We start from the raw sequence: 23733 nt of genomic DNA, 5'->3' as shown, positions 1-23733 counted from the left end.
GGACACAGAGCCTTCCCTCTCCTTAGGTAAGTATCTGGTGTGTTTATTTATTTTTTTTAAAGGTTCCCAATAGCTTTAATCCTGAGTGGTAATATAACAATAATGAGCAAGTTATAAGATGTGCACCACATGAAAGCTGCTGAGCAGCCAATTGTGACCTAGCAGCAGTAACACATGCAGCTTTCAAGTGTTCAATAGTGAGTGTCATGTTGGTCCACAGGGGGTAATTTTTGGCACTAGACACTCAACTAATTATATAGCTGAAATGCCCAGCACACTTTTGTTCTTAGGGTTATGACTTTGATGTTGGGCATACATCTAATGCTGGGCATACACTGGTCGATCCGGTGGCCGATTAGCCGCCGGATCGATTCCCGCTCGTCCCCGCCGGCGCTTCTTATCTCCCGCTTGATTCGCCGCTATTGTCCGGCCGCGGGTATCGAGCGCGGAATCGATCCCCGCGGTGATTGGACACGTCGGATATTATCAATCGAGCCGGCAGCGGTTCGATTGATAAGCCTTCGTCGACCCGTGTATGCCCAGCATAACATTGTGAATAACTGTTTTGTATACAGGTTGGAGTTTGGCTTTGGGGGAGGGGCTATTTGTATAATGTGAAATTGAGTAGAAATTGGGTATCAGGCAGGGGTAATTGCATAGGGAGAAATAAAGATTAGGTTGGGGGGGGGGGGGGGGGGGGTCAACATTGGAAGCTGTAGGGTTGGGTTAACGTTGTTGGAGGTTAAGGATAGGAATCAGGAAGGTGTTCAGTGTTCTCCCCAGAAATTTTTTTCCAGCCGGGTGGCATGAAATAGTAGCTGGGTGGCATGAAAATGTAGCCGGGTGGGGCAAGATGAGAGAATGCAGGGTCAGTGCTTCTGTGAGCAATTATGCTTAAAGAATAGGAGGAGGTGAGCTGATGACAGCCGGGTGCTCACCAAAACTAGCCAGTTGTAGCAACCGGCTAAAAGAGCCTGGGTAGAACACTGGTATTAATTCCAAGTGGACGGCTAAGGTTAGGCATCAGGAAGGGGTTGATTAGTATTGGTTGTCTAGACTCTAGAAGAGGGCTTTTTTTTTTTTTTTTTTTTTTACGGATGATCAGCCTAGGTTAGCCCATTATTGGTACAATTTTTTTTTTCACCAAATGCGATCTTTTAATGCAAGTTTTACGATTGAATTATTTATAAAAATCGCTGCTTATTAAAGGGAGTCCAAGCACCTCTCATGGGTATGCCTTTAAGACTCCAACCAGTACTGCACAGTACTTAAAGATGCATACCTTTCTGTAGCTTGTGCTCTCCTCTTTCATTTGATGCTTTAATCGCCGTTCTACACCAATTAGTTTTCCTTCAATTTCAGTTTAAAAATCGTGGCTGCCATCTTGGCTATGTTAGAACTTCTGGGTCACCCCTGTCTTCTCTGTTAGAGAAGTGCATCCCTGAATGAAGCAGGAAGAGAAAGTGATGCATGGCCATCACAAGAGGCTCCTCCAGAGGGGTCATAGCACGACTGTTGGAAGTGGTCTGGCTTAAAGGCATACACATGAGAGGTGCTCTGAGTCCCTTTAAGGCAATCGATAAGGAATGATTCTTTGGTCCGTTGCTGATGTGGATAAAATCTACTGAAAGTTGGATTTCATGATCGAATTTGAAGAATCAATCGTTCAGTAAATGTGAACAATCGATAATTGCCTTCCAATCGTTAAAATCACATTGAAAGATCGCTTTTAGTGAAAAATTGTACAGTTAATGGGCACCTTTAGAGAAACAATGTATCTGCTGTGGCACTGGCACTTCTTTAAGCAGCTATTGTTATGATACATAAACGGAACAAGGATCTTTCAATTCTGAGCCATTATAGCCCCATATTGTTATTAAACACAGATTTAAATTGACTGCCATAGTGTATGCCTTAAGATTGTCAGGGACAGTTCCTTTACTGATCCACCCGGATCAAGTAGGTTTTGTACAGGGTAGGCAAACTTATGATGGTACTAGAAGGTTCTTAAAGTGTACCAGAGATGTACAATGCTAAAGATTTGATACTTACCCGGGGCTTACTCCAGCCCCATAAGCTCGTCTGAGTCCCACGCGTCCTCCCACGGTCTGCAATTCAGCTGCGAACAGCCCCGGTAACAGGCTCAGTCGGGGCCAGTCTGGGTCTTCTGTGCATGCGTGGACCTCCAGCGCATGCGCAGTAGACCCAGACTGACGCGACTGAGCCCCCGACCAACGAAAGCCACCCGACAAGCGATCCACCTGACAGATCAACTTAGCCTATCGCCGGCCAACTACATTGAAGACGCCGCTCTCCCATTGCAGCATGAAGTCAGACATGCGCAGTTCGTTCGTCCCATTGTTTGCAGCATGAAGTCAGGCATGCGCCGTTCGTTCGTCCCATTGTTAGGTGTATACACACCTTAAGGCTTACTGCACAAATTAGAGAATGTAATCAACACAAAAAACAGTGCCGCTTAGACAATACCTTACAATAGTGTGCTCCGCATATACATGTAAATTACAAAAGGATACGGCCCAGCACAAACTTTACCTGTGTTAAAGCGTAAATACTTACCTGTCCTGGCGTCATCCCTCTAGGCAGGCGATTGCTCCACCTCCCCATGGTTCTTGGGCTCGGGCATTTCTTCAAACTGGCTGCTGAGGTTTTGACCATGCCCATCTGCCTGGCCGCAGGCTGCCCCCCAGCTTGGCAGCCTTGGCTGGATTGGTGGTTGCCGAGCTGAAGGTGGGCAAGCGTTCACGCAGGCAGAAGTTTCCGGAGAGCTTTGTCAGTCTTCAGAAACCTGGCTGCCGCCACCTCACTGTCGAGGAGAGGGGGCAGAGCATCACCTGTGACCTGAAGATGTCTAATTGGGTGAATATTTAGCCCTGACCGTGCAACCCCCCTCCTTCCCAATCTATCATTTAGACAGAACCTGACATAACCTTTTTACCTCAAGTACTCCTTAAATTGCCTGTAAAGGATATTGTCTATCCCTCAGGAAGGGGCGCATCGCTCACTGACTAGTTTCCTAACTTGATTTTATTACTTCATGCAGATTTTATTTTTATTTTTTATGTGTTTTACTTTTCATTCATTGCTTTTATTATTTTTTTTTCCCCTCTGTTTTGCATCTTGTCCGTTTTTGTTTTGTTTCTTTAGACTCAACAGTAATAGCAAAGAGTCCTGGCCGTCATTACAGAGCTCAAGCAGATCAGCCAACGGTTTAACACTGGAGCCCGGAAATTCACCTCCCCTATTAGACAATGGCTTAGATACCAACCATTTGACTCCAGATGAGCCCGACACAGGCTTCGGGTAAATGGGCCGCCTCTATTCTTTGAGTGGTTCACTCTTTTTATCATTTTCCTCATCTTCTTGACCGTCTTCCAATCTTCCATCTCTACATGTCTCATTCCACTTGTAGCTTAGTACATCATCCCTTCTCCATGCTGCACTGATATAAGAATGTCCCCCTTTATCCCATTAGGAGTTCCTCTGGACCTTTTGATTTAGATTGTCCACACAGGTTCAGCTAATGTAAACCACCTCCTTTTAGACACCCGTTGTTGTTTCTGCTTTCTAGGAGATGGGTCTATTCTTTCGGGCCTTAGTTTAAAAAGATCAGCACCATGCATTGTACCTTTTCCTAGTTTACCTTTCATGTTCCTTCTGAAGTGTAGGCCTCTCAATCTTTCCAGACAGTCTGTTTTTTATTTAGCACCACTGCACCATTTAAACACCCTGTTTTTCACCAATTTTTAGGCTGTTTTGGGATGCGACTGAGCATAGTGTTTCCAAATTTGGCAGGGTCATAGACGACGGCTTAAGGTACGTAGGTGTGACATGTTGGGCTTTGGGATATCACTGAAATTGAACAAAAATTGTTTTAAACTCCATTATTTGCTACCCAATTTTTTTGTTGTTTTTGTTTGGTTGGTTTGGATAGTGGACTTGGCTTATTTGTGACCTGCACTAACCCTTTGTTGTGTTGTACTGTATTGGCACTACAGTAGAGTCCCTTATGCAGGCAGTGTGGTTCAGCAGTACTGGCGCCCAATGCAGTCCTGATTGGAAGGCACCTTCCAAGTGAACGCTGATTGACCCCGTGTGTTTACTCACAGCGTTACACTCCTCAGGCATCCTAGAGGCTAACACACTCGCCCCCTATTTTAAACCTTAAAGCGGACCCAAACCAAACATTTTTTTAAATTAAAAATACTTAGTTGCACCACTCTAACACATACAAAGATAAATAAACACTCCTTCAAACCTATGAGCATTTCAGTGCCTGCTTTTCACCCGTCTCTTTTCATAACTAGGGTTATACTGTGGGCAGCCATTAGCAATTCCTCCATTGCCGGACACCACCTACTCCACCAGTTTGCCGGATTTTGTCCCGGCAATCTGAAAGGAAGGGAGGGGTTCCTCCAATAAATGTAAAATATTTTATATTTGTCATCATGCAGCTGAAAAAAGGCTGCTATTTATTATTATAAATGAGAAAATAGATTTTATTTCTGAATTTTTAATTTGGGTCCACTTTAAAAGCAAACCTGTGACTTTTAAAGAGGCAAGCCTTTGTCAAGTCAGGCAAAAACAGCACTGGAAATTTGAGCACAGCAGGCACCGGCATAGGCCATAAAGGGAATTACGGGTATAGCTGCATTTAGGCAGTAATTTAGGCACTGTCAAGAGACGGAGCCCAAACTATGAACAGCATAATTTAACGTCTTACTCCTCAGTCCACGGCAGCCTGGAGGGGTAATAATTAATGCCGCCGGGACTTTGGGAGTAAGGCCCGGTTCACATTAGCGGTGGCTATCCGGAATAGCCGTGCCGGAGCCGCACCGCATGCTGGCCGGACGAAACGGACGCACGGCATAGCAATGTAAGTCTATGCCAGGGTTCACATGTGTCCGTTTCGTCCGGACCGGAGCCGGACCGGATCCGGACTCCGGTGTCCGTTCCAACATGTGCTATTTTTTGGTCCGGCTCCTCCGGCAGCCGTATCCGGGGCGGAGCCGGACTGCACCATCCGGCCAATGGAAACCAATGAGAACCGGAGAGCGCACAACACACTGGCAAAAAATCCGGATGTTCTACCCCACTTCCTATGAGGATTGTTGCGGCGATATTGTATCGGGGACACATGGGCAACCATTTTGGAGTGGAGCAGCACGAGCTGGAGATGTTGGCAGCATGTTGGAGGTGGAGGTGAGTGCTAAACAGCGGAGGGCCTGATTCCACAGGTCCCCCTTCTGCTGACCTCCCAGACCCCAACATTTTTTTTTGTTTTTATACAGGTTGTTATCTCTTTAAGAATCCGGATCCGGACCGCAACCGTGTTCATACCGCACGGAAACCGTATGCAACCGGACCGGATCCGGACAGGAACCGTACGGTTCAGGTCCGATCCGGCTCCGGTGCGGTCCGGACATCCGGTGCGGTTTTTGCAAAACCGCAAGTGTGAACCGGGCCTAACAGGTTGAACCGTTTTTTAGCGTCACCCTGTGCCCACATTTTCCAGCACCTTAATAACGTGATGGAGTGGAAAAAGAGAAAGATCGGCACTGCTGTCTTCTCACTTTATTAATAACTCAACAATACTTGACTCGTTTGAGCAAACATCGAGAAAAATACCATTCATCAGCAGGAAGTGCGGGTGGGTGCAGGGGAGAGAGCATGAGCCGACAGCCGTTTCGCACAGTGCTCTTCTACGGAGGCATCTACGCGAAACAGCCTTTATGCTCTCTCCCCTGCACCCACCCGTATGTCCTGCTGATGAATGGTATGTGAATTTTCTCGATGTTTGCACAAACGTGTGGGGTATTAATAAACCACGAAGACAGCAGTGCCGATCTTTGTAGTTCTCCACTGAATCATTTAACTGTACAGCCCAGGTATGAGAACGCTGCTAGTGCCAGCAGGTCACAATCTGCAGCCAGCCTCTCTCCTCCACTGCTGTCCTCCAGTGTTACCACAACTGCAGTGCCAATGCTTTTCCATTAGCCTTAATAACATGTACACAACCTTGGATACCTCAGTAGAGGGAAGCCGCTGGATGCTCCCGAGGTTTTTCCGATACTTCTTGAGCCCACCGCTACTCGCTGGGACACTTTTCTTCTTTGTGTCTGCACTCCTGTCTGTAGGTGCAGCTGCACTGCCGGCCTGCGCAGTAGCACAGAGACGCTTGTGCACAGAGGAAACAGTCATGCATGAGCGGCTGAATAGTAAAAAAAGACCTGGTCACTAGGGGGAATGTAAGCATGTGGTCCTCAAGAGGTTAAAGTGGCTACTCTAAAGAACCCTAGTGCAAAACGCTTATAATTCAAGAGAGGTAAAACAAACTGAACATGAACAAACATTATCGTAAAAACGCATGCAGCTCTACGTTTGTTTTCAGCCTGTAAGGGCGCACAGAGCCACATTTAGACAAGCGTCCCTTCTACGCTTACTGCAAAATGTGCAGCCACAGAAATTAATATTGTAGGGATTTATTTATATGAAATGAGAGCGTTTGGGGAGTGCTACAGTATTTTCCTGGAGAATTCTAAGCGCAATAGGGAGAGCAGCGGCCACTTGGAACGCACTTAATAAACTACCTTGGTCGTGTGTAACTCTGGGTACCCCAGTCATACTGTGCTACAATCTAGCATCAGTGTCTAGGGAAAGCCTACCAGAGTGCATATTTTAGGGATGTGGGAGGAAGGCAGAGTGCCCAGAGGAAACCTACACAAACACAGAATGTACACACTCCATACAAAGTGCCACGGTCAGGAATTGACCTCAGGACTCTGCAAGGCCAGTTCACTTGTGATGGTACTTTTGACACATCATTGTTCACCTGGGTGTGGCTCTGGTAGAAAATATAGGTTTACTTATATCACAGAAAATTGTAAAATTGAAAAAGTTACATATAAGATGTACATTTGTGCTTAAAATTACTTTTCTCCTAAGTTGCTGTCACTTACTGTAATATGTAACACTTTGCCCAATTTTAGGCTTGACCTTAATGTACATGCACTAAAGAGGAACATATTATAGGGTCTCTCCTCTCTAGGTCAGAGTTAAAAATTATACGTCCTCTGTCCATAGAGATTTGCTAAAAGCAATGTGCATACATTTATTGTGTACTCAGAAGTTCTCAGGGGTGCCAAACATGAGTTGCTGTTTTATCTGCAGGTGTCTTTGCTGATCCCCCCCCCCCCCCCCCCCCCACACACACACACACAAATTATTGTGGGGTGTAGCTATCCAGTAGATATATAGTCACTAACAGTCTAGACATACAATATACAATCTCTCAGGCACTAATGAGTACATCAAAAGCACAACTTTGTTGTAATGGCTGGTAGCTGCTTGTGTACCCAGCCTAACCTATAGTAACAACAAAGGAAATAGGCCCCAAAGGGGATAAATAGACACCTTCACAGAAGGTAGCTGGGTTGGTTTGATATCACCATTGAGGTGTATAGCGTGAGGAAGAGTGTGTAAGGAAAATAAGTGCCACTCAACAATTGTTTCACCTCATTTATCGAGGCGTCGTCAGGAGTTTGTGATGCACAAAATGATACACTATATACAATATATACAAAGAGCAATCCCCCCACTGAACAACAGAGATTCCCCCAGCAACCCGCTCAAGTCAGAGCTGAGTGTATACTGTGCTGAGTGGTTTAAATATGCCCCTCCGTCATTGCCCCTTTTGAGAGTACCTCCTCCATATGTATGTCCATCCTCGTTCCTCCCTTGCCTTTAAAAACGTTATGCCCTGTCCTGTGTATCAATACCTGCGCGGTGTGTGTACACCGATCGCCGCATTGGGGGATTTCCTGGTCGCGACGTCACGTCTTGTGACGTCACGTCCGCCCCCATTCGGCAACGCTGATAGGCCATTCGGCTGGGAGCATCAACCCCACCTCTTCGTTGCCCCGGTGACCGTTCGTGATGGTAAGTTGTTGGGGCAACATATACAAACCTAACAACAATGGACGCCATGCCTCCGCATCAATTAGACGCATCGTTCGCGTCAAATCTCTAAGTGCGGGCCGCCTACAATAGATGCATTAGTCGCGTGCCCTAGTGATTGGCTAGGCTCTGGCATAGGATATACTTATTTCTTTACCGTATATATCCCCATCCATTAGACCCCAGCGTTTCATATAGGTCTAAATCGCAGGGTCCCTGTCGCTGGGACTACAATTACAATATGAGAAATTTAAATAGAACAACATGCCCTTTACCTATATCCATCACAAACTTTCTATATTAAAAGGGGGGGGGGGCAGGAAAGGCATTGAGCATGGGCAAAGGGGGAGGGGAAAAGGAAGGAAAGGGGGGGGGGGGGAGAACGATCACAGGTGCGGGAACACCACTCAGCTAGAGGTGTAGAAAAATAGAAAACTAGATGTGGGGAGTATGTGTAACTCAAGAGAGCCTATCTATATATCATATTTAATCAAAAAATTTATCAGAAAAACGGGGGTAACCGGATAAACAATTGAATTTTCTCTATTGTCAGATAAACCCTTTAATGGAGAAGTCTTCATTTAGGCCGCGGGGCGCAATAGTGTCCAGACGAAAAATCCATGCCAATTCAAGTTGTAGTAGCTTTTTGTCCAGGTCTCCGCCTCTTTTGCCCTGTTTCCATTGTTGCAGCCCCCAGAAGGAGATATTCATGGGATCAGATTGATGGTAGGTGTTCATGTGTTTTGCCACTGGAGTGTCCCGCTTGTGTTTTATATCCCCCACATGCTCAAGGACTCTATCTTTCAATGGCCAAGTAGTCTTCCCTACATATAGGAGATCGCAATCACAGCTGGCAACCTAAACACCCCCCCCCCCCCTTGTATTGCAGTTAAAAAATGACCTGATGGTGAAAGTTCTACTCACCATTCTTGCACAAAAATTCTTCTTTTTTGCTATGAAAGGGCATGCTTTGCAGTGTCCGCATTTAAAACAACCCATTGGTTTAGGTGGAAGCCAGTTAAGATGTTTGATCTACTTTTGATCTAGAAAAAGCACTATGAACCAACTTGTCCCTCAGAATTTCAGTACGTCGATAAGTAATCGACGGTTTTGATGATAAATGTCTCGTGAGCCCTTTGTCCTGATGTAGGACAGGCCAATATTTCTCCATAATTTGATAAATTTGATGCGATTGATTGTAAAAAGAGCCTATGAGTCTCACTGTTCTACCATTTTTTTGTCACTTCAGGGGATTTATTTTCACTTAATGTCTCCTCTCTTTTTTTGTTTTTTGCGCTCCTATATGCTTTTTCTATTACATTATCTGGGAAGTTTCTCTGATGAAATCGTTTTCTAAGGAGATTGCTTTCTTTCTCAAACTCATGTTCAGTCGAGTAGGCAATAAATGTATGCACATTGCTTTGAGCAAATCTCTATGGACAGAGGATGTATGCTTTTTAACTCTGACCTAGAGAGGAGAGACCCTATTCTATGTTCCTCTTTAGTGCATGTACATTAAGGTCAAGCCTAAAATTGGGCAAAGTGTTACATATCTATTTCACCAGTACTTAATTCGGTAGTGTGATTATATTTTCTCATATATTGTCTGGGTGCACCGAGCACCCCTCATTGATTCAAACAGTTAGGGTATGGCATATTTGTCAGCTGATCTCCCAACTGTTGACTCTCTCACAAGAGAAGTGAGAGAAACCTTATATATCACAGAAACAGGTGTGGAGGATGATTCAATTACCAAGAGAGTAGATATTGAACCAGGATTTATGGAGATTTTTAAAACATATAAAGATTATACAAGATCTGCATGGGAGGTAGCTAGTTTTGACGTCTATCTTAAGGAGAATATTACGGTTAGAGGACTGAGAAATCTCACAAAACCACATTCCCACACTGATGATGGGGAATTCATGAAAGGGTGGGAGGAGTTAAAGACAAGACAAACTCTTAAGCAGATGACATTTCTAAGGGATTTTGAAAATACATTTTTAGAAAAAACAAAAATTAAACTTGAACAACAAAATCTTATCTTTGAGGCCTCTGCACACCCAGATTTTGATAGACTCGAAGCCAAATTAGAGTCTCGTCTTAATCTCTACAGAGAGGACATCAAGGCACGCAAATAACGTAAATTTTTGAGGCACAGTGAGGATTTTAAGAATCATAGAATATACTCCTGGGCTGAGAAAAAAGCCCCTATAGATAATAAAGGAGAATCCCAGTTGGAGAGTGAACCACCATCAAAGGCCGAGTCAGATTCATCAGCCGGCACTGACAGGATACATAACAAGAAACATAAGAGCCCGAAAAAGGGTCATGCACCAAAAAACAGTGGCAAAAAAACACAAACAGAACCCCCAAGAACCATCTGACTATAGGGCAAGAAGTGGTTTTTTAGGACAAGCCATAAAAACCCCCCAGAGTGGCCAACCCAAACCTCTCCCAAAGAGTACACCAACTCTCAGAAACAGGGAGAAATGGGGATACAGGGGGAAACGAATGGGGAAAGAACCACATCAGTGGTGAATGAAGTATATGCAGAATCACCATTGAAAGTTGTCAACCTGTCAAATTTAGTCCTGACTGAGGATCTGATATCGGTCTTACAAAAAGGTCTCACTTTTGTTCCATCTAAATAATTTTCTGCATTTGAATGGACAAAGGACATCCATCTTTTTGCAAGGAAATTGTCTCTCATTAAGCTGCATGAGTCCGAGAGGGGAAAAGAAAAAAATTAAAGTCGCCTGGAAAAACAGGCCCTTGAAGCCCTCAACGAACTCATGGCTGAGAGTGAGTGTGACAAGGGTATGACCCCTTCCAGCACTCTTCATTAGAAGAGTACATATTGTCCGACATTTTCACAGCACACTCATATACAGACCTTTGTAAATATGGTGGTAAGGGATATGTGTGTACTGGAAAAACAGATCCATTGCAGAGGGGACAAGCAGAGTAACCTCACAGAGAGAGAGGCTGTGGCCCTGGAGGCCCTGTGTTCAAACAGAGACATCATTATCAAGCCCACTGATAAGGGGGGAACATAGTGATTATGGATGAAATGAAATACATTAACATGTGTGAAAATTTTTTGAACCAAAGGGATCAATATGGTCTGCTGAGGATGAGCCCCATTATAGAACATAAAAAAGCACTGATAGACCTTTTATCTGATGGCCTCACTCAGGGAGCATTGGACAAAAATGATTATGAACATCTTAAACAAGCATCCAAACATCAGATTGCGTCTGTCTTCTATGCCCTGCCCAAGATACACAAAAATAAGGTGGACCCCCCAGGGAGACCAATTATGTTGGGCAGGGACAATCTAGCGGATGCTTTAAGCCAATACGTTGACTCGTTTTTAAGGCCTTTTGTGGAGTCATTGCCATCATATCTAAGAGACACTAAGGATGTTCTGAGAAGGATACAGGGGGTTCAGGTCTCCAGCACTACCCTTCTTGTGAGCCTGGATGTCGAGACCCTCTATAGTAACATCAGACATGACCTCGGCATCTGGGCTGTACAATACTTTCTTCGATCTAGAGGGACACATCTGAGTGCACATTCCAATTTCCTTGTCAAAGCTCTGGATTTCATCCTTACCCATAATACATTCATGTTTGATGGCAGGTGGTACCACCAGCTCAGGGGCAGTGCTATGGGGATGGCTTGCGCCCCCTCATATGCAAATCTATTCCTGGGCTGGTGGGAAGATACCTGTGTGTTTGATGAAGATTTGCTTTTTTTTTTCACGTCCCACATTTCCTTTTGGGGGAGATTTATTGATGTCTTGCTTTTGTGGGAGGGGCCAAGAGATTTGTTTGTAAATTTTGTGGAAATTCTTAACAATCAGATAGGAATGCATTTCACCTTTGAGATTAACCCGGTCACTATTACATTTCTTGATCTTGAAATCACAAAAAGCACTGATGGAGTGCTTAATACAAAAATTTTCAGGAAAGCGACGGCGACAAACTCTTTACTCCATTGGAATAGTGCCCATCCAAGATCATTGAAAACGGGGATCCCTGTGGGACAGTTCTTAAGGGCAAGGAGAAATTGCTCGACTGAACATGAGTTTGAGAAAGAAAGCAATCTCCTTAGAAAACGATTTCATCAGAGAAACTTCCCAGATAATGTAATAGAAAAAGCATATAGGAGAGCGAAAACCAAAAAAAGAGAGGAGACATTAAGTGAAAATAGATCCCCTGAAGTGACAAAAAATGGTAGTACAGTGAGACTCATAGGCTCTTTTTCGAATCAATCGCATCAAATTATGGAGAAATATTGGCCTGTCCTACATCAGGACAAAGAGCTCACGAGACATTTATCCTTAAAACCGTTGATTACTTATCGACGTACTGAAAATCTGAGGGACAAGTTGGTTCATAGTGCTTTTTCTAGATCAAAAGTAGATCAAACACATCTTAACTGGCTTCCACCTAAACCAATTGGTTGTTTTAAATGTGGACACTGCAAAGCATGCCCTTTCATAGCAAAAAATAATTTTTGTGCAAGAATGGGGAGTAGAACTTTCACCATCAGGTCATTTTTTAACTGCAATACAAGGGGGGTTGTTTATGTTGCCAGCTGTGATTGCGATCTATATGTAGGGAAGACTACCCGGGCATTGAAAGATAGTCCTTGAGCATGTGGGGGATATAAAACACAAGCGGGACACTCCAGTGGCAAAACACATGAACACCTACCATCAATCTGATCCCATGAATATCTCCTTCCAGGGGCTGCAACAATGGAAACAGGGCAAAAGAGGCGGAGACCTGGACAAAAAGCTACTACAACTTGAATTGGCATGGATTTTTCGACTGGACACTATTGCGCCCCGCGGGATAAATGAAGACTTCTCCATTAAAGGGTTTATCTGACAATCGAGAATTCAATTGTTTATCGGGTTACCCCCGTTTTTCTGACACATTTTTTCATTAAATATGATATATAGATAGGCTCTTTTTGAGTTCCACATACTCCCCACATCTAGTTTTCTATTTTTCCACACCTCTAGCTGAGTGGTGTTCCCGCACCTGTGATCGTTCTCCCCCCCCCCCCCCCCCCCCTCCTTCCTTTTCCCCTCCCCCTTTGCCCATGCTCAATGCCTTTCCTGCCCCCCCCCCCTTTTAATATATAAAGTTTGTGATGGATATAGGTAAAGGGCATGTTGTTCTATTTAAATTTCTCATATTGTAATTGTTGTCCCAGCGACAGGGACCCTGCGATTTAGACCTATGTGAAACGCTGGGGTCTAATGGATGGGGATATATACTGTAAAGAAATAAGTATATCCTATGCCAGAGCCTAGCCAATCACTAGGGCACGCGACTAATGCATCTATTGTAGGCGGCCCGCACTTAGAGATTTGACGCGATCGATGCGTCTAATTAATGCGGAGGCATGGCGTCCATTGTTATGTTTGTATATGTGGCCCCGACAACTTACCATCACAAACGGTCACCGAGGCAACGAAGAGGTGGGGTTGATGCTCCCAGCCGAATGGCCTATCAGCATTGCCGAATGGGGGCGGACGTGACGTCACAGGACGTGACGTCGCAACCAGGAAATCCCCCAATGCGGCGATCGGTGTACACACACCGTGCAGGTATTGATACACAGGACGGGGCATAACGTTTTTAAAGGCAAGGGAGGAACGAGGATGGACATACATATGGAGGAGGTTCTCTCAAAAGGGGCAATGACGGAGGGGCATATTTAAACCACTCAGCACAGTATACACTCAGCTCTGACTTGAGCGGGTTGCTGCGGGAATCTCTGTTGTTCGGTGGGGGGATTGCTCTTTGTATATATTGTATATAGTGTATCATTTTGTGCATCACAAACTCCTGACGACGCCTCGATAAATGAGGTGAAACAATTGTTAAATGGCACCTATTTTCCTTACACACTCTTCCTCACACTATACACCTCAATGGTGATTTAATTCCAACCCAGCTACCTTCTGTGAAGGTGTCTATTTATCCCCTTTGGGGCCTATTTCCTTTGTTGTTACTATATGTTAGGCTGGGTACACAAGCAGCTACCAGCCATTACAACAAAGTAGATTTTGTGCTTTTGATGTACTCATTAGTGCCATAGAGATTGTATATTATACTTTTATACTTTATATTATACTTTTTGAGATATTATATGTCTAGACCAGCCTTTCTCAACCTTTTCTACCCTGGAGGAACCCTGCAAATAACTTTTGGATCTCAAGGAACCCCTGCAAACAATTTTTTGATCTCGAGGAACCCCTGCATTTATTTTGCAGGAGGCATGGTCTTTAAAAGTATGTGTGGCTGTTTATTTCACTACCCCCATTATACTGCCATTCCTTATACTGTCTCCTGATGCCCCAATTTAGTGCTTCTTGTTACAGTGCTACCTATTATAATGTGCTCTATTATACTTCCCCCACGATGGGGGGAAATGCCAAGGAACCCTTGCAGAGTCCTCAAGGCACCCTGGGGTTCCAGGGAACCCTGGTTGAGAAAGCCTGGTCTAGACTGTTAGTGACTATATCTACAGGATAGCTACACCCCACAATAATTTGTTTGTGTGTGTGTGTGGGGGGGGGGGGGATCAGCAAAGACATCTGCAGATAAAACAGTCTTTTGCAACTCATGTTTGGCACACCTGAGAACTTCTGAGTGCACAATAAATGTACGCACATTGCTTTTAGCAAATCTCTATGGACAGAAAATGTATACTTTTTGACTCTGACCTAGAGAGGAGAGACCCTGTTATATGTTCCTCTTTAGTGCATGTACATTAAGGTCAAGCCTAAAATTGGGCAAAGTGTTACATATCTATTTCACCAGTACTTCATTCGGTAGTGTGATTACACTTAATGTAATATCAGGTTTCAGGCAAGTCTATCTCTTTCTGGGGGATTCTCAGTATTTTATAATAATAATAATTCCTTTTTTTGTACAGCGCTTTTCTCCTGTCGGACTCAAGGCGCCAGAGCTGCAGCCACTAGAGCGCACTCAGTAGGCAGTAGTAGTAGTAGCAGTAGCAGCCGTGTTGCCCAAAGAACTCCTTACTGAATAGCTGCTGGCTTACTGAATAGGAAGAGCCGAGATTTGAACCCAGAACTCCCACGTCAGAGGCAGAGCCCTTAACCATTACACTATCCAGCCACTGCTTTAGTTTTTACAAATGCTCTCCCAGTAAAAAGATCTATACAAAGATGCCTACTCATTTGCACAATATTTGGCAGTTGTACTGAGCAATTGCAATTTAGCACTGGTGTTTGAAAATAATGAAAAGCCTTGACAATTCCCCATGAGGAAATGGAATAGTCCAAACCCTGTCAGATCTACCAGATTTCTACTACCCACTCTAATGCTTTGTCGATTTTTCCATCCAATCGATTACCGATTCGATTGTGTTATCTTTTCTTATAAATTTCCATTCACTTCTATGAGAAATCGATCAGAAAAAAGATCGGACATGTCGGAAATTATCTATTGAACCATCTATCTAACACACATTTGTATGGTGTGTACCTAGCATAAGGGATAGCAGCATAGGAGAAAAGTAATTTTATAGCACGTTACTCTGGGAGAATTTTTCACAATAGTGGTCCTTAAAGGTACTTTGAATGCTGCAGCCACTAAGGGCGCGGTAGGTGACCCCAGAACAGCAGGCAGTCTTGCCCAAAGACTCCTTACTGTTAGTTATTGGCTCCAGCCAGGATTCATACCATTTTTCTCCTACTTTAAATGTAGTGAATCAGTGCACTATCCAGCTGCTCAGTACTGTAGTGCATCAAGTAGAATGGTGGCGTATTTGTTAGCACTTTCCCCTTGCATTGCTGGGTCCCCAGTTCAAATCTCAACCAGGGCACTTCTCCCTGTGTCTGCTTGGGTTTCCTCCGGGCACTTGGGTTTCCTTGTACATCCTAAATACATACAGATAAGTTAGTTGGCTTCCCCCTTAATTGGCCCTAGACTACGATACATACACTACACAATACATACATAGATGTGACTATTGTAGGGGTTATGCTGGGTACACACTTTGACATTTTTTGGCCAATTTACGGTCAGATCAATTTCCAACATGTTCGATCTGCTTTCCGATCGATTTCTGAGCATTTTCCGTTCATTTTAATAGGAAATCGATCGTAAAGCAAATCGCACATGTTGGAAATAATCAATCTGGCATTAAATTGGCCAGAAAATCTCATAGTGTGTACCAAGCATTAGACTGTAAGCCCCTCTGAGGGACAGTTAAAGTAGATCCAAGATAAACTTTCACTCATGGCATAATTGTGTTCTTTTCATATATTTTATAGGGCATTCCTCAAGCCAAATACGTTTTTGTTTTAATAATCTAATTCCATATAAACTAAACAAGCCACGCCCACAGCTTTTCAGAATGTCTTGGCATTTTCAGACAATAGTAAGGGCTTATGAGAGCTCAGTCTGGGCAGGAGGAGGGGGAGGTGTTACTAGCCAGAGATTTCAGAGACAGAGGGGAGGAGGAGAGGGGTTTGAGGTGAGGGCTGGAGATGCTATCAGCTTGCCTGTGTATTGTCTACAAACAACATGGCTGCCCTCATTGTATCACAGGAAGAAATAATAATTTTCTGTTAAAGCGGTTTGCAGTTAGATTTGTTGTGTAAGCTATCTAAACTTTAAATAAGATATATAGACAAGTTACTTGTTATAGTTTTTCATCTCGGATCCACTTTAAGTGACAAGACAATATACTCTGTACAGCGCTGGGGAAGATTTTGGCGCTATATAAATACTAAATAACAAAGTAGCACAAAACTAGCAGGGCAGCAGACAGAGCAGTTACTTTTGATAGTTTTGTTGAGCTGTGTTTGAGATTCAGTCCCATGGCATGAGGCTCCGTAATCAATCGTTTAGATAATCAGGCTATGGATGAGTGTATGGATAGCATCAGACATACCCGGAGATATTTGGGTGTCCATGTGATGATCATCTGATGTCCCAGGCAACGTTGTGACACCCCTCAGGCAAGAATCCTTCAGAGAAATTTACATTCTGTGACGCTTAAAACTGGCAGAGTGTGTGGCAGGCGGCTGTTTGATCCAGCAGCTTTGATTTCAAGTCATGCTTATTGTTTTGTTTGTTGACCTGCATGCTTTGAAGCTCAGCTAAACTCATAACTTAAAAAGGAAGCTTCTCAAAGCGGTTACTTGGAATAGTGTTTATTGCTGTGGAAAAACGTAGCTCTGTGTGACTATCCTAACAAGCTTAAGGTGGCCGTACAGTGATTAGATTTGCAGCACATTCGACCATCAGATACATCTGTCAGATGCCGGTCAGGTCAAATCTGAAAGGAATCTGATGTGTGCCACACACTAGGAACAGGTTTCCCATAGATTTCATTCTGAAATCAATTAAAAATGGATCTAAATGCATTATTGCACCATTAGATCCAATGCATCTGTATGCCAGCAGCAGATCGACCTAAATTTTCCATCCTGTCAGACCAAATTGAAATCGGCCACCAATTGATCGATTGGCCATCGATTTGCGGCCGATCGAATCAATCGAGTGATGGCTGAAATCGACCAGTATATGGGCCCCTTTAACCAGTTCGGCCTATCTGGTCGAACTTACTCGTCCAGATAGGCTCTGCTGCTGCCTCTGCATGGTGCGCGCGATCGGGCGCACTCCCGCCGCTAGCCCCCCGATCAGTGAATGGGAATATAATTTCCATTCACCAATCTAACGTCCACGCAGAAAAACCGACTCTTTCTATTGAGAGAGCGTGGTATTTCTGCCCCCAGGAAACTTCTCCATCTTCTTTTAGTACCTGGATACGAGATCGTTCACATCCAGGACTTTTTTGACTGTGGCTATCTTGTGGCCAAATAGTAAACTGCACCCACATACATTTTTCTTTTTCTTTTTTTTTTTTTTATTCTTTATTTTCGTTCAAAGACATATTTGTCAATTTTTTTTTTTTGTCAAAAAAGATACATAGAAAAATAGTTTTTACATTTTTCAATAAACAATTATTGTATGTTCCATTTAAAATTAGCGGTTTCCCTCCCACACCAAAAATTACCCACATACAATTTTTATTAAGAAAAAAAATTACAATAAAAAAACAAAACAAAAACAACATAGTTACCCAAGGGTCTGACCTTTTTAAATATGCATGTCAAGAGAGTGTGTTGTTATATTATTTTAAATTATAAGCTTATAAGTAGTGATGGACGCAAATTGAAAAAATGCACCTTTATTTCTAAATAAAATATCGGCGCCATAAATTGTGATAGAGACATCATTTAAATGGTATAATAACCGGGACAGATGGTCAAATAAAATACATGAGTTTTAATTACGGTAGCGTATATTAATTTCAAACTATAATGGCCAAAAACTGAGAAATAATGATTTTTTTTCATTTCTTTCTTAATCTTCCTGTTAAAATGGATTTAGAAAATAATTGTTAGCAAAAAGTACTACCCAAAGAAAGCCTAATTGGTGGCGGAAACAACAAGATATAGATCAAATAATTGTGATAAGTAGCAATAAATTTATTGGCGAATGAATGGGAGGTGAACGTTGCTCGGATGCATACGATTTTCGACTCTGTAGGCTGAAGTGGTTAAAGTAGGTTGCCAGTAGGTAGAGACTAGCAACATCTTAAAGGGTACCTGAAGGGAAAGGGATATGGAGGCTGCCATATTTTCCTTTTAAACAATACCAGTTGCCTGGTTGTCTTGCTGATCCTGTCGCTGAAACTTTTAGCCATAGATCCTGAACAAGCATGCAGCAGATCAGGTGGTTCTGACAAAAATATGACTGTGTGTGATATTCAAACGCTAATGCAGTTTTAAAGATTAGAAAGACTGCCGGGCAACTTGTATTGTTCAAAATGAATTGCATATGGCAGCCTCTATATCCCTCTCGCTTCAGGTTCCCGTTAAGATGTTGCTCGCCTCTACATCCTGGCAACCTACTTACAGTGAACTACAAGTCCCGCTTCCTCTTGCTAACTAGGGGTGACCATTTCGAGTTGATGCAACTTTTTTTTTTGTTAAATTTACAGTGATGTGAAAAACGATTTGCCCCCTTCCTGATTTCTTATTCTTTTGCATGTTTGTCACACTTAAATGTTTCTGCTCATCAAAAACAGTTAACTATTAGTTAGATAACTTAATTGAACACAAAATGCAGTTTTAAATGATGGTCTTTATTATTTAGTGAGAAAAAAAACTCAAAACCTACATGGCCCTGTGTGGAAAATAAATTGCCCCCTGAACCTAATAACTGGTTGGGCCACCCTTAGCAGCAATAACTGCAATCAAGCGTATGCGATAACTTGCAACGAGTCTTTTACAGCGCTCTGGAGGAATTTTGGCCCACTCATCTTTGCAGAATTGTTGTAATTCAGCTTTATTTGAGGGTTTTCTAGCATGAACCACCTTTTTAAGGTCATGCCACAACATCTCAATAGAATTCAGGTCAGGACTTTGACTTGGCCACTCCAAAGTCTTCATTTTGTTTTTCTTCAGCCATTCAGAGGTGGATTTGCTGGTGTGTTTTGGGTCATTGTCCTGCTGCAGCACCCAAGATCGCTTCAGCTTGAGTTGACGAACAGATGGCCGGATATTCTCCTTCTGGATTTTTTGGTAGACAGTAGAATTCATGGTTCCATCTATCACAGCAAGCCTCCCAGGTCCTGAAGCAGCAAAACAACCCCAGACCATCACACTACCACCACCATATTTTACTGTTGGTATGATGTTCTTTTGCTGAAATGCTGTGTTACTTCTATGCCAGATATAACGGGACACTCACCTTCCAAAAAGTTCAACTTTTGTCTCGTCGGTCCACAAGGTATTTTCCAAAAAGTCTCAGTAATCATTGAGATGTTTTTTAGCAAAATTGAGACGAGCCTGAATGTTCTTTTTGCTTAAAAGTGGTTTACGCCTTGGATATATGCCATGCAGGCCATTTTTGCCCAGTCTCTTTCTTATGGTGGAGTCATGAACACTGACCTTAATTGAGGCAAGTGAGGCCTGCAGTTCTTTAGATGTTGTCCTGGGGTCTTTTGTGGCCTCTCAGATGAGTTTTCTCTGCGCTCTTGGGGTAATTTTGGTCGGCCGGCCACTCCTGGGAAGGTTTATCACTGTTCCATGTTTTTGCCATTTGTGGATAATGGCTCTCACTGTGGTTCACTGGAGTCCCAAAGCTTTAGAAATGGCTTTATAACCTTTACCAGACTGATAGATCTCAATTACTTTTGTTCTTATATGTTCCTGAATTTCTTTGGATCTTGGCATGATGTCTAGCTTTTGAGGTGCTTTTGGTCTACTTCTCTGTGTCAGATAGCTCCTATTTAAGTGATTTCTTGATTGAAACAGGTGTGGCAGTAATCAGGCCCGGGGGTGACTACAGAAATTGAACTCAGGTGTGATAAATCACAGTTGTTGTTTTTTTTTTTAACAAGGGGGGCAATCACTTTTTCACACAGGGCCATGTAGATTTGGATGTTTTTTTTCCCTCACTAAATAATAAAAACCATCATTTAAAACTGCATTTTGTGTTCAATTATGTTATCTTTGACTAATAGTTAACGGTTTTTGATGAGCAGAAACATTTAAGTGTGACAAACGTGCAAAAGAATAAGAAATCAGGAAGGGGGCAAATAGTTTTTCACATCACTGTATGTATATGTGTTCAGCTTTGATTTGGACTAATCCAAAACATTGGCTACTGCCTTTGGTCCAATGCCAATCCAGAGAGTAGCGGAAGCAAGCTGTGTTGCAGCAACATCAAAACATCTGGACCATGACAATTAGTATTCTATTCATAGTCTATATTTTTTCTTGTCTCCTGTGCAAAAGTTAATGTCTTCTTTAATGGAAACTTAACAGCTTCTAATCAAAGATATTACAACCGTATAATGACCCAGTGACTTCAGGTGTATTTTAAGGGACCTCTGTGGTGTTCTTTAATCGGAAATTGAATGATGATGATAATGATTGTAATTTGTCTATCTTTTGCACCTTTGTGTCCTGGAAAACTGATCAGCTACAAAAGCTTTAAAAACCTTTTATAGCTAACTGATCTACTAAATCAGGTAAGTAGAGGATCAGATTGCTTGTTTAATAGCCCCCAAACAATATCGGTGTCTTAAAAGCAGAGCTGGGTTTAAAATGGGCTGTAGCTGTCCTTTTTATACCCAGTGGATTCCATCTCTTCTCCAGATCGGTCTCCTGTGGCAAATGAGTATGATAGGGCAGAGGAAGTCACATGGGTGATCTTTGATGGAACACATGCTTAGATATTCGGATCTGCATTATTTTTTTGAAAATTTGTGGAATTCATTATGGGGAAAATCAAACAAAGGTACTGTTGTACTGCATATAAGTGGTATTGAAAACCAAATGATTAAGTTGCCAAGACCTTGCATATAGATAGGAAAAGTGAAGGGGGCCAAGGTACAGTGTCTTGAGGTTGGCCCACAGACAAAGGATGTAGAAAAGACCTCTGATCTGATTGAGCGACTGTGAAAGACCTTCCAGAGAGATGGGATGATATTCAGGAGAGAGCGCTGCCCTTTATGCCTATAGGTAAAAAGTATCAAAGTGTGATCAACAGTGTGACCAACAGTATCAGAAGCTGATGACCGATCAAGGAGGATGAATATGGAAAAATGGCCTTTGCAGATGCAAGTGGGAGAAGTCACACAGGGCGGTAGTTGGCGATTGCAGAAGGATCTTGAGATGCATTTTCAGTAGTGGGGTCACAAGCATCTTTCTGTCCTCACTCAGAAAGTTGAAGTGGAGTGGGATAGGTTAAATAGCGATGTTAGTACAGGCATTGAGGATAGCTGCAAAATGAGATATGAGCTAATAGGATCCAAAGGACAGGTTGTAAGATGAAATTAGAGAGGCGAGAGAATGTTCAGAGAGTGGAGAGAAGTAAGATGTAGATGGAATTTGAGGGTTGCTTGGAAAAACCACTGCGGATTTTGTCAACTTTATCAGTGAAGCATGTTGCAAATTCTTCAGCTGTTGAACAAGTGATTTGGATTGTGGGAGTGGGAGGATGTTGGGGAAGAAGAAAAGGACTGTTTTGCCAAAGAGAGCATTTCTAAAGTTGTTAATGCTTTTTTGTGTAATAATGTCCTCACTTGTTTGTTTTTTTTGTACAGTGCTGTTCAGTTATTCTAGAGCCACATTTTCAGCTGTTTAGTAGCTTTAGTCAGGCAGTGTTGGCGAGAAGGGCATACATTGGTAGGAGTTGCGATGGCATTCATGACTTTTGTGATTGAGCTGTGGTGGTATGTAACTGCCGAGTGTGGGTCAGTGAAGGATGATGTGAGAAGGGGTGCCAGGGCATTGGAGACAGATTGCGGGTCTAGATTGCTGTAGTTTCTGCGTATATGTAGGCATGCTTGTGTAAGTGTAGTAGGAAAAGAGGAGCCTAGAGAGAGGTTTAGTAAGCTATGATCAGCGAGAGGGTGCGGAGCATTAGTAAAATCGGTGATAGAACGGAGACAAGAGAATAAGCGTAGTATGGTCATCAGTGTGCATTGTAACAAGGGACCACTGAGACAAGCCATAGCAGGAAGTGAGTGACAGAAGTTTGGTGGCAACGGGAATCTTGTTTTTCCAAATCTAGCACCTTGTTTCATCCAGTCAATTAACTTTGAGCCTGTTTTTTATTCAAGCAGTTCTTAAACATTCCATTTTTGTTTTTTTTCCCTTACAGTTCTGTCGACAAATCATCAGAGTCATTAAGTATAGGAAATGGTGAAAACTTACAACAGGTGAGTAATGTGGAATTAGAGAAATATAAGCATAATTGCTAGCGACTCTCCTCTTTAGGATCAGGTGTATAGCCTTCTTTGGGGCATCCCGATAGACATTCCAGAGGTGCCAGATCCTGAAGTAGTCTCTCTCCCTTTCTTTTCCCTCCCTGCCATGCTCTGCATAACTACAGAAGACCCTAAGGCCTCATTTCCATGAGCAGCTGAAGGCTTTGTATTCACCACCTGCAGGCTGCTTCTGTTCACTGGCCAGGTGCATTTTAGCACTCTGCACGGACAGTGAACAAAACGGTCTGTGACTCGGTTTCTCCTCTGCCAGAAGTTGCAGGAATAGTTAACGTGTACCCGAGACCAGGGGAAAGAAAAGGATACTTATGTATTCTCTCGTCTGGAAAGTTTGGCAGCTTTTTGTTAAAAGTTCTGTTTGAGCCCCTAGCCAGATCTAACTATTTTTGGAAAGCTTAAAGTATCGGCTTTCCTTTGCACTGGGTGCCGAGTCAATGCGATGCCCCATTCCCAAGTTGGGGGGGGGGGGGGGGGGGTTAGGGGATGGGTGTCCCCTGCACTTTGCTGCAGAGAGCATAGTGGAATTGATTCTCCTGCCCATGGCAGTAACGCAGAGAGGAGACGAGGATGCATAGCTGCGCTGCTCCTTCATCTGTAATGAGACCCAGGGCACGTGACATAAGTTTTGAAGACACAGATTTATACTGCAAAGGAAGAAGATAACCTACCAGGTGTGCTGCTCATCATGTCTGGTTCATCTCGTTCTTCTGTAATTGCACTTTCTGCAGCCAAGTTCAGGGGACACCCCTACTTCAAAACCCTGTAACTTGGGAACTGAGCATCGTACCGACTCGGGACAACAGAAAGCCAGGACTTTCAGCTTTCCAAAAATGGTCAGATCTTCCTGGGGGAGCAAACAGAACTTTAACAAAAAGCCGCCAAACTTTCCAA

The 23733-nt window shown here is 43.2% G+C and overlaps 1 protein-coding gene across 8 annotated transcripts in view; it reads left to right on the top strand.

The window, feature by feature from the left end:
• The window catches only part of CNOT4 (CCR4-NOT transcription complex subunit 4), a 184407-nt gene that overhangs the window by 121069 nt on the left and 39605 nt on the right, over positions 1-23733 (top strand). For 6 of the 8 annotated variants that reach the window (XM_068277966.1, XM_068277962.1, XM_068277964.1 and 3 more), the window contains exons 8-10: positions 3166-3321; positions 3769-3834; positions 22719-22776. In XM_068277966.1, the coding sequence (XP_068134067.1) occupies positions 3166-3321; positions 3769-3834; positions 22719-22776 (280 nt within the window). The remainder of the gene's footprint in view (positions 1-3165; positions 3322-3768; positions 3835-22718; positions 22777-23733) is intronic. The other 2 variants (XM_068277970.1, XM_068277965.1) reach the window with 1 other exon arrangement.

The sequence above is a fragment of the Hyperolius riggenbachi genome, chromosome 3 (genome assembly GCF_040937935.1).
Source record: "Hyperolius riggenbachi isolate aHypRig1 chromosome 3, aHypRig1.pri, whole genome shotgun sequence".
NCBI classification, from domain to species: Eukaryota; Metazoa; Chordata; class Amphibia; order Anura; family Hyperoliidae; genus Hyperolius; species Hyperolius riggenbachi.
The sequence above is the reverse complement of the archived record's forward strand: the minus strand, read 5'-3'. Positions and strand labels throughout refer to the sequence as shown.